The sequence below is a fragment of the Aedes albopictus genome, unplaced genomic scaffold (genome assembly GCF_035046485.1).
Source record: "Aedes albopictus strain Foshan unplaced genomic scaffold, AalbF5 HiC_scaffold_299, whole genome shotgun sequence".
Taxonomy (NCBI): Eukaryota; Metazoa; Arthropoda; class Insecta; order Diptera; family Culicidae; genus Aedes; species Aedes albopictus.
Window position 1 is genome coordinate 2,973 of NW_026917089.1, and position 11,941 is coordinate 14,913.

At 36.7% G+C, this 11,941-nt stretch overlaps 1 protein-coding gene across 1 annotated transcript; it reads right to left on the bottom strand.

The window, feature by feature from the left end:
- Nucleotides 1-992: 992 nt before the first annotated feature.
- LOC134284548 (uncharacterized) lies at nt 993-5,958 on the bottom strand. Its single transcript, XM_062843529.1, has one exon. The coding sequence runs from the start codon at nt 5,815-5,817 to the stop codon at nt 1,441-1,443; it is 4,377 nt and encodes a 1,458-aa protein (XP_062699513.1). The 5' UTR covers nt 5,818-5,958; the 3' UTR covers nt 993-1,440.
- Nucleotides 5,959-11,941: the final 5,983 nt, after the last annotated feature.

The window sequence follows — 11,941 nt, forward strand, 5'->3', positions numbered from 1 at the left end:
TTTGCTATGGTAAATTTAAAAACATTTCTATGCTTGTCATTACTGCAAGGCGACTTTCAGTGTAGTGTCCAATCAAACCCTTTTTTGTATTCGATACCAATGTTTTGGCTTTTTTGTGGAAGACTTCAAAAGAAAGTCATTCAAAGGGGTTTTCCCTCTTCTAAATTTTCAATTAAGTGGTAAATATTCAAGTCTACGAATGTTTTCCGGAATTTATTATGTCCTCATGAAACATTTAGATTTTTACAAAATTTTCGTAAGTCTCTCAAATTGTTGAACTTTTTATGATACGGCTTAGTTTTCGATTTTATCAATAGCTTGTAATTCAAAGAAGGTATTTCCAGAAACTGTTTTGAAGTTCTTTCCATAATACTGTCATCTATAATTACTGTCAATCTCCAAGTCTTCGTGCTGTGTCAAACATTTCGGGACGATATTTTTACTTACATCACTATCATAACTTAATGCTACTTCATACAAACCATTCATAATTCTTGAACAATATTACGATTACAGCATTTACATCATTCCAGCTAACAATTTAATTAAACACAAAGAAAACAATATAAACTCAATTGCACCAAACATAAACATTAACAACATTAACGGCATTATACAAACATCATATATTAAAACATTCTCACTTTAATGGCTTCCATGTTTCAATAGTGCGACAACGAAATTCTCTATACCTAATACCAGGCGGCCAAGTCGATGGAAGCATTGCTATGTTCTTGTATTTAGAATTCAACATGCTTTTGAACGATATATAATCTAATAAGCTATAATCCATGCGCTTCGAAACAAGCTTTACTACTTTAATGTTTTCTTCAAAAGTGACTCCAAGGCATCGATGCACCAAAGTTCGAACATCATCCTCTGAAGTGTCGCAATCGATGTTTGTTAGTAGTAATGAGAACGAACGATCATCATCACTACTGTGACACCGGAGCTTTACGGTTTTCGGATGTAGAAAACATACACTGTAGAACTGTGGTCTAGAACTAACTTTATTACTAATGCTAAGCCTTATATATATGAATGAATGTACAATACATTCTACCTGATTTGACTCATTATCTTTTGGGTCCCTTTCTTATTATCTCTACTTTGTTATCGCCGCCACTATCGGTGCGTCACTATTTTCATTACAATTTATGGGTCTCTTTCTTGGTCCTTCGTAGAAGATTAGTTTATGACGTAATTGTCTTGGGTAGCAGAGAATTATCAACTATGCGCATATTGCAACTAACAATATGCCATGCGGTGCGCTGTATAACTTAAGGAAAATGACAACTTGAGTTTGAAATGCAAATTGATTGATTCGCGTTCGTTACATTCCGGACCCCGTAAATCTACTAGATTTACAATAATAATTGTCGATAAGCGATTTATTACTTATTATATGAAATGATATTAATATTGTCTTTTTACTTAGGACTAGACATTTGTGTTGAATTTTGGATACACATTTCCTCTATACAGGTTCATTTCTGTTTCTTCTGTTTCATTGTTTGGTTGTTGATTCTCTTCTGAACATCTATTATTTTCCATTTTGTTTACCGTCTCCCTTCTATTGTTTTTATGCGACAAAAAATTAGTTAATGAGTCCCAGAATGATGCTATTAGTTTCCAACTGAAACCATAGATGTCATATAATATCTGACTATGTATGATTGTATCAACAATAAATTTTAAACCTCGAGCGAATAGGTAAATACCGATGAATGTTGACGTAGTGTTTCCCAACCATGTGCTCCAAGACAACACTTTGTTCCAGTACTTATGTATTGCACCATCGATTATTTTCTCAGATAATAAAGCATCAAATCTAAAGCCTTGAGTATTAGGATTTTGTCCAGCTAAAATTTTATAAACTACAGAAGATGCTACACGTCTTTCGCCTTGTTCATATATCATGTTCCTCATTTTGACCAAACTGTTGGAATCATAAACCCCACTCTCCATTAAGTTTGGCAATGGCGTGTATGACCAGCTGGTAACAATATCAGTTGATAGTTTACTTGGCGCAGTGGTTTCTCGTAATCTTCCATCTGTGGTGTACCATCTGCTCCCAAATTTGAATTTGGCAGGAAGTAGAGGAGTACACTCTATTTCTGTTCCTAATGTTTGTAAAACGCGTGTAACTGGAGCTAAAAACATTGACACATTATTGTAAAAAACGGGAATTTCTTGATAACATTGCTCAGTAAATCTTGGTGTAATGTAAACAGGTTTACACTCCAAAACGTGCAAAACTTCGCCAGCGACTACTGCTGTGTAACCATTTCTCTTCATTATGCTGCTGACGAATTCATTCGGGTTAAGCCTAGCCAGTGTAAGCTTAGTTTCTAAAAGAACTTTATCTAACTTACACATTTCAGCCATAACCATATTGTAAATATCATTTAAAGATTGACCAATATAACTTTCTACAAGAGTAATTTTGGAATTAAAATAAGTAAACAAATCCAAATTTTTTCCACTGTTTGCTTTTCGTGTAAATGGAGATCTAATACTCTCTGTTTCAATTATTAAAATTCTAGGATGATCAGTAGTAAATCCGTTGTAACCACAAATGCGAGTATCTTCTCGTGTTTTGATCGAAAATACTTGCTTTTCTGAAATAGTGCTGTAAACCACTGAATGAGTTTGCTTTATATTACCCTCTAAACTTGTAGTTTTATTGACAAGTCCTTCATAAATTACTTCAAATTCAGTTGTTTCACAGGACTGATTCAAGTCTACATTCCAGGTCAAATAACCTTCTTCGGAATCTAGACATGTTCCAATTGAATACGAACACATTAAACCATTTTTCAAATATATCTGATCATTTTCAAGGTCAATATTTGCAATATAGTCGTATAGAGCAATCTCGTACTCATAATAAACTAGTGCCCCAGTCCATGTATAGAATGGTGTACTATATGTGCCTCCGTTGCATGAATTTCCAGTCACGCTACCTACAATAAGCGTTTCACCCCTTGTAGTGGAATTTAACTTCAGCTCATTAATTTGTCTGTCATGAGTCAGCGATACAATTCCTAAAGCGTGTACCTTTGTACATTCTTCTGAATTGAACTCTTTGACGATGTAAGAATATCCATACTGATAATCTGAAGTATGCGAAAATGCTCCACAATGTCTTATGGACCTTCGAATTATTACCTTACATTGAAGAACTTTAGTTAAACTTTTTACATTCCTTTGTAAAACCTGTATTGTTATTTCTGTTGAACTCAAATTACTTTTCTGAGGAATACAAGAAGCTACATCAAGAAGCGAGTAACTTGTCATGTTTACCTCTGGGTTGGCACAATCAAATGCTATCAATCCTCTAGTTTCGAAACCAAAGATTAATGTAAACATGTATACAAGCAACATAAACGATATGAAGTTACTAGGATTTTTTGTTCTTATGGTTTTATTCGAACGTAGATTGCACATTTCTTCATGATCATCTTGATTCGGGATTAAATCTGGTGAATCTAGTTTCTTCGGTTCTGAAAGTGGAATTGTGTCATGACTTCCTTGAAAGTTTTGAGTTTGTTGAAATAAATCATCATTTGTTTCTAAAGATGGCTTTGGCTTTTGAATTTTCCGAACATCTAAAACTGCCACTTTGACGGCTGGTCTTTCATAAATACCTTTAGATGTTTTAATTTCAGCAGATCTTACTTGTCCATCTTTAGCCATTCTAACACTGATTACTCGACCTTTCAGCCATGTTCCAGGAGGTGCCTTATCATCAGTTATTACAACAATATCGTCAACTTTAATAGGTTCAATTTGATTAGTCCATTTATTTCGTTTCAACAATAATGGAAGGTACTCTTTCGTCCACCGATCCCAAAAATATTTCCCATAGTTTTGAACCTTTTTCCAATGATGTTTTTCTAAGTGAATTGCAGTTGGATCATAAGGTGGTACATATTCTCCAGCACGACCAATTAGAATATGAAATGGTGTCATTATTTCGTCGTCGATATCTTCTACTGGTATGTGTGTTAATGGACGAGAGTTTAGAATAAATTCTACTTGGATCAGAGCAGATCTTAAAATTGCTGGTCGTGGTAAACGACTACCATACTGCTTCAGCATTTTATATAGCGATAACTTTATGATTTTAATAAGCCTCTCCCATACTCCGCCGAAATGGGATGCCGCGGGAGGATTGAATGTCCATTTTAAGGCTAATGCTGCCGCATCACCGTTTCTCATTCTTTTATCAATATTCACAATTAGTTCTTTTAATTCATTGTCAGCTCCAACAAAGTTGGTGCCATTATCGCTGTAAAGGTGCTTAATTTTTCCTCTTCTGTTTTGAAAATTACGCAAACAGACAATAAAAGAATCTGTATCTAATTTCTCAGCCATTTCGATGTGAACTGCTCTACTAGACATACATGTAAAAATCACACCCCAACGTTTTTCTCTTGATCGTTTTACTGCAACTTCAAATGGACCAAAGTAATCCACTCCAGTATGCGTAAATGGATACAAGAAAGATTCGGTCCGATAATCTGGTAAGGGTGCCATCATGGGTGGTACTGGTTTTGCGTTAGCAATAATGCATTCTTGGCAATATTTCTTGACCTTTTTCAAAAGTGACCTTTGTTTAATAATCCAAAACTTTTGAAGAATAGCTGCAATCACGACATTGTCATTCTGATGCAAATACCGTTCATGATATGTCTTTACAATTAAAAAAGAAATATTATGTTCATATGGTAATATAATTGGCTTTCTTGCTGATTCGGGTATGCTTCTTGCGTGTTCCAATCTTCCTCTTGCTCTGAGTACTCCATGATTATCAAGCATTGGACTCAATTTTCGTAAGTTGCTGGATTTTTCAATTTCTTTACCTTCTTTCAGTAATGTTACTTCCTCTGCGAAACAATCCCATTGAGCTTTTTTGAATATCGCGTTTTCAACCCATTTTACATCATCATAATTAGTGCTACGATCAAAATCTGTTTTATTTTTAATCCAATCGGTAAACTTTTTTATTATTAGAGTTCGCTTAACCAAACGCCACCAGTCCGAAAAATAATCGTCCTGAATAAAAGAGTAAGGATGTATTCTTTGATGAATGTTTACATAGTTTCTCAGCTCTTCATCAGTTTCCATACTTACTGTCCAGTTTGGCCAATAACTTTCTGATTTTCTTAAAAACGATGGTCCATTGAGCCATAATGATGCTCCCTTTTTAATTTTTGTACCTTCATCAGCAGGGTTTAATGATGATTTTATATATCTCCATTGATCCATTGAAGTTGTTTCTAAGATTTCAGCAACTCGATGAGCTACGAATTGCTTATACCGCCTATGCTGACTATTAATCCAGGCTAGGACAGTTTGACTGTCTGACCACATGACGCATTTTGAAATCGAAATTCTTAATTCTTTCTTTACGGTATTCAACAATCTTATCCCTAATATTGCTGCTTGCAACTCTAAACGTGGTATGGATAACATTTTATTCGGTGAAACTCTTGCCTTTGCTGATACTATATTCACATCAGTGCCATTTGCAGTAACACTTCTCAGATACACAACGGCAGCAAAAGCATTTTCCGAAGCATCTCCGAACATATGCAACTCATAAAACAATGCATTTTTCAAGGTCATACATCTTGGAATCTTAAAATGGGTGACAAGTTTAAGCATATCTATCCAAGAGTTCCAAAAATTTGATAAACTATCTGGTAACTGGCTATCCCAATCAGAAGATTCTTTATGCCATTTTTGTAAAAGAATTCTACCATGAATTGTGAAGTTCGAAATTAACCCTAAGGGATCGTAAATACTCATTACAAACGAGAGAGTTTCTCTCTTTGTAATCAACCTTGTGAATTCCAATCGATCAAGTTTTAATTGAAATTCGATCAAATCAGTTGTTGTATTCCAATAGATACCCAATACTTTATCAGTTGGTATTTCTTTATTCTCGAACCATTTTATTTCTGAAACATGAAGTCTTTCTGAAGGAATAACGTTGGCAAGCTGTTGCGAATTTGTAATAAAATTTCTTAGATGAAATCCAGCATACTGTTGAATATTTATAACACCCTGAACAACTTCAGATGCTTCTTTAATTTCATCAAAGCTATCCAAATAATCATCAACATAAAAGTTATTTTCAGAAGCCTCAGAAGCCTTTGGAAAATCATCCTTAAAAAGCTGTGCATTATAATTTTTCACTGCTTGAGCACAAGCAGGAGAACACGTTGATCCAAAAATCATTGATTCCATCACATATACGCTCGGATCCCTATCGGCCTCACATTGTCTCCAAAGGTATCTTTGTGCAGGCTGATCTTCCATAACAATTTTTATTTGCTGAAACATTTCTTGTATATCCCCTGTAACAGCGATTTTGAACTCTCTGAATCTTAGCAAAACACCGAACAAAGATTTTACTGTGTCAGGACCGGAAAGCAGTGCTGAGTTAAAAGATACTCCTTCTACTGCTGCAGCTGCATCAAAAACAATTCTTGATTTAGGTGGGACTTTGTTTTTATTTGTCACAATAAAATGAGGCAAATAATAGGTGTTTGGATGTTCCTGTAGTAGCTCACGTGGGCTAAGCTTACGGGCATAACCCTTTTTAACAAATCCTTCAAATGACTCAATTGCCCATTTTCTTAGCTCTGGTTTCCTAGCTAATGTCTTCTCCAATATTTCCAAACGTTTGAAAGCATTATTAAAACTTGGAGGGAAACTCATGCTTTCAGTTTTCCACAATAATCCTATTGAGTAATGTCCGTTTTCATATTTAATTGTATTTTTAATAATTGATTCAGCTCTTTCTACTTCTGCTGATTTTGGTAATTTATTAACGACGTTGACTCCAAAGTTTTCAGTAGAACAATAATTTTCAAAAATTGCTCTTAAATCTGTACTTTCATGCTCTCTAATGCAAAAAGAATATGAAGGCTCACCTCTATATACCTTACCGAAAATCAACCATCCTAGTTTGGTACGCGCTGCCATCGGCGAGTTCTCGTCACTTATCCTTCTGTCGGTCGTCAACAACAAATGAGCGTGCTCCATACCAATTAAAATCGTGGGCTTGGCGTTGACGTATCCCTGAACTGGAACATCAGCTAAATAAGTGAACTCCTTCTTCATGTGTTTAATATCCAATGTTTGCGTTGGAAGTTCAATGTCCTCGATGGTCCTGACATCCTTCATTGAATAAGTTTTTCCTCCATGTCCGCGTATCCACAGCTGTACTCTTCGGCTAGGTGATTCCTTTGAAACGTTCTGCGTCCAGGTTAATTCCAGTGGTTCTGACCGTCCATGGAGCCCAAGTTTATCCGCTACCGATTGATCCAAAAGGCTTAATGACGAGCCGGGATCAAGGAAAGCGAATGTTTCCAAAGAGAGGTTTCCATTCTGCAACGTTACTGGTACTATTTGATAATACACCGTTGATTTTCGACTTCCATGATGATTATTGTTAGTTTTGTCCTTCTCCAGATTTTGATTTTCCTTGGGTTTCTCGACGGCTGCTTTATGCAATAAACGATTGTGCATTCCTTTGCAACCGTCTATTTTGCATTCTCGCTTGCTTCTGCAAAACTTACTACCGTGTCCTTTGTTCAGGCAAGAAAAACACAGTTTCAATTGTTGAATTCGTTGTTGCCTTTGCTCAACATTGAGGTTTTTCAATATGTTGCACTTGAACGTTTGATGCTCATGCTTACAAATGTTGCACTGCATTTTTGAAGGATTGTTATGAATATTGATTCTGGGCTTTTGTTCCTTTCTTGTAGGTGGTGCTAATCTCCGTAATGTCGTTGCGTGAGTTTGCAGCCACTTATTCAAATCATGGAGAGTTGGCTGACTGACATTTCTTTGAAGCGCTTCTGTCCATGTTATCTGCATACTAAATGGTAGCTTTGATACTATGTCAGTAATTAACCGATAATCATGAAGGAATTCTGGCTTGGCCAATGTTTCCATTGTCACAACCAAATCGTCCAATGCGTTAGCAATATCGATAGTATGGAGTTTGGGTTGATTCAATGTTTTTATCAGCTCGTTCAATAATTGCTGATAAATAGCCTCCGGTCTCCCATAAATTTCTTCAAGCCGTTGCATTATTCTAGGAACATTAGCAGCCCCTATCATCAAATTTGACACGCTCTTGGCAGCTTGGCCATACAGAGCTTCTTCCAATCTTGATAAATTTTCGAGATTGGTAAATCTACCTTCGGCAGATGTGTCCTTAAAAATGCTTTTGAATTTCGGCCATTCACGAGCCTCTCCACTAAATTTTGGAAGCTTGATTAATGTTTGCCTCGTCGCATTTAAAGAACCTTCAGACTGACGTCTGTTTGCCACATCTTGTTGAATTTTCAGCGATTCATTTAGCTGGTTCGCTAAATCAAACTTCACTTTTACGTCCAATAATGTCGCTCGTTCGATTTCCAGATATTCGCATTTGGCGCAAAGGAATCGCTCTTCTTGTGACGGCGTATGCTTAAGGTGCACACAACTAAGGTGGAACCACCTATCACAATCGTCACAAGACACCATATTATCCTTGGTGTCAGCTTCCTTGCATAAACGGCAGTTTCCGTTCTTATTTTCCACGAATTGGAACATAGCTTTTGATTTTGCCATCGCAAATGTTCACTTTACTCTCACCTGGTTGTTTGCTGCTACTTTGCTTCTCTGTTTCCTTTTGCCGGATCTGCGCGTTCACTTCTGATGACAGCTTCTAAAGGTATTTCCAAACCTTTTTGTTAATTCACACACTGCAGTTTCACTATTTTCAAAAATGTCCAATGTCCTAGTTTCACTTGAATTACCACTCTGGGTTTTAATATTCAACACACAAGGTATTTTAGACACGATTCGTGAATATCTATTCACAACTTTCGAATGTTTGCCACTATTGGCTCAAGATTTGTAACAGTTAAATTTTGTGACAATGCACAACACTCAGACTGCACTCCTGGCGACAGTAAACCACGTTACAAAATCAATCACTGTAGCTATTTATTACGACAACTTTTTATATTGTCGGAGTCCTTTCCACTTATTCTAGTTGATCTCCGCGCGCCGGTATCACTGCACAATTTCAACACAACGTCGCGAGTACTCTCCTCTCTGGTAGTTCACCAAAATGTGACACCGGAGCTTTACGGTTTTCGGATGTAGAAAACATACACTGTAGAACTGTGGTCTAGAACTAACTTTATTACTAATGCTAAGCCTTATATATATGAATGAATGTACAATACATTCTACCTGATTTGACTCATTATCTTTTGGGTCCCTTTCTTATTATCTCTACTTTGTTATCGCCGCCACTATCGGTGCGTCACTATTTTCATTACAATTTATGGGTCTCTTTCTTGGTCCTTCGTAGAAGATTAGTTTATGACGTAATTGTCTTGGGTAGCAGAGAATTATCAACTATGCGCATATTGCAACTAACAATATGCCATGCGGTGCGCTGTATAACTTAAGGAAAATGACAACTTGAGTTTGAAATGCAAATTGATTGATTCGCGTTCGTTACAACTACTCTTTTCCTTCGTCGTACACTGCGCAGCGAGGTCATGTTATGACTCATTCTTGCTTCTGTCGTTTGTTCTATCCGTCAGCACATCACATATAATCGGCGTAGAATGCAGAACAGCAGGAGATGAAACAAGTGGGGTGATACGTTGTAGCGTTTCCATTATTAACGAAACTTGACATTTCAGTTCGGACAGATTCAATTCTATTGAGTTCGTATCGAGAGACGTAGACGTAGACGTGTTGTGCTTCGCATTTTCCCGCCAATCGTTGAATCCAGGTTGGCACTCTTCGCAAAGCCACACTAGGCCTTGTGAAGCCGCACGTTGTTGTTCCTTACTCATCCCAATGCAGGAGATATGAAATGAGTTACCACACGGACCACCGCATACAATACCGCACATTTCCGTGTATATACAAACTGCGCAACTCTTGCAATGTTTCTTCAAAATTGGGTTCATTATTCCGGCTCAATTATAAGAATTTCACGGCAATTCCACAAAAATCCGTCGGAGCACAGAGTTAATTTTGAATGCACAACAGTTTCAACGATTTTGGGTGCGAAAAAATCGGAAATTACACAAATAATTCGACGATCGAACAACGAGCAAACAATCAGCGGTACACACACCCACGGGTAAATACAGTAATACAGTTGTTAGTGTGTCTCTATGATTAAGATTTCCTCCTATAGACTGGTTTAGCCCCTTATAGTGAAAAATCTGCGATAATTTATGTGTCGATTTCATACATGATTCTGAAACCGCCTTTTTTTGAGTTGTTGAGTTGAGTTTTTTAAGTACCGAATACAAAAACATGACCCCTCACCGTCACTGTCAGCCGTTCTGACAGGTTCTGAACAATTCATTTTTATATCTATTTTCCCTTAAATTTGGAAATCTAGGTACTTTATTTAAAAATTAAAAGTTTTTCAATGCAATCCTTCAGACATCTTAAATTTGTGTTAAGTTCTGCGAATCTTTAAGCATTTTTCTTTTTTTATTATAAAAAGCATGACATTCAACGCTGTTTTGCGATTTATATTTGTAATTTTGAAATGAAGGTGTTCAAATTATTAAAATTCTTTGTAAAAAGTTGTTGGTGCGCCGCGAAAATTTTGAAAATTTTAAAAGGCGCCGCGGTAGCAAAAAGTTTGGGAACCTCTGTGATAGCACATTATGGTTTGGTGGGCAAAAAATAGTTTTAATAATTTGGTCGTTATTCTAAAGCTACATCAATCTCAATTTAAAAATTTTCTAATTAATCATAGTTTTTGGACTAAATTTGGAATAACAACCTACGGCCAAATAATATTTTTTGACCATCCTATGTACCATAGTGCCACGTAGAAGGTGTGCCGAGAATTGAATTCAGGTTATGTCCAAGTTAGATGTGGTCTAGACGGAAATAGAATTCAAGGGACAATTATTCAATCTTATTATTTAAAGAAATTAACAGTACCCTCACAATATTGTTCTACATGATGTGGAAACTAATTTATAAATTAGTATTTGATACCATATTGGCCATGACACATTAGGCGATGTTAAGGCAAAGTTTTTAAGTTAAAATGTTAGAAAATTTTCCACATATTGTGTGTTTGTTTTATAAGAAATTTGGATAGCAACCTTAAATTTCCCTGCGAATGTTTCTACTGTTTGACGTTAGGCTTCATACTTTATTGCCAGCAGCACCTATTTCCCGGAACAGATTTTACACCTGTCCATCGTTAAAATTCCACCTCGTACAGAGGCTTAGGATTATTCGCATACCTTCATGCTCTCTTCATTGCTCAACTAGGTACACGAACTCCATCCTGTTCTGTTGTGATCCATATTCGGTCGACCGGCTATCCGACGACCGTCAGTAAATTCCTACCAGATTTGCTCCCCAACCTGGATGCTAAGCCTCACTTAAAGTAAATAGGAACACAGAAAATCCGGCGTGTCCCACTTTGTAGACGAGTCTCGTCGACGGAATGCAAGCAGAGCCGGTGCTGTAGGGTCCAGCATGAAGGCTGACCCTATTCGCAACCTTTCCTGCCGCGTTACAGACGGATGACCGAGTGCGGAACAAAATATGAAAAATATTTCAAATATGTCTACACGCGAACCCGTTTCCTTTCCGGCGCACCCCTGGAATATTCCTTGCAAGCAGTACTGTGACTTTGGGTAACCCTTCAACTTGGCTGTATAATTCAGTTTCATAGGAAAAATATAACGTTCAAAATTTCATTTGTATTAATTTCGATTACAAAATTTTCGCGGGTTTACTGTCTGAGATTTGCTAATCCCAAAAAGGAAAGGAAGTGCAGCAATTTATGTATGATCTCTTCTTTTTGCCTTTCTCGTACACCAAGTGTACTGGAAAGGCTATATGTTCACTCCAAAAATAACTTTTT

What these genes read in the sequence shown, in the direction of transcription:
- LOC134284548 (XM_062843529.1), bottom strand. Translation starts at nt 5,817, where the DNA reads ATGAGTATTTACGATCCCTTAGGGTTAATTTCGAACTTCACAATTCAT.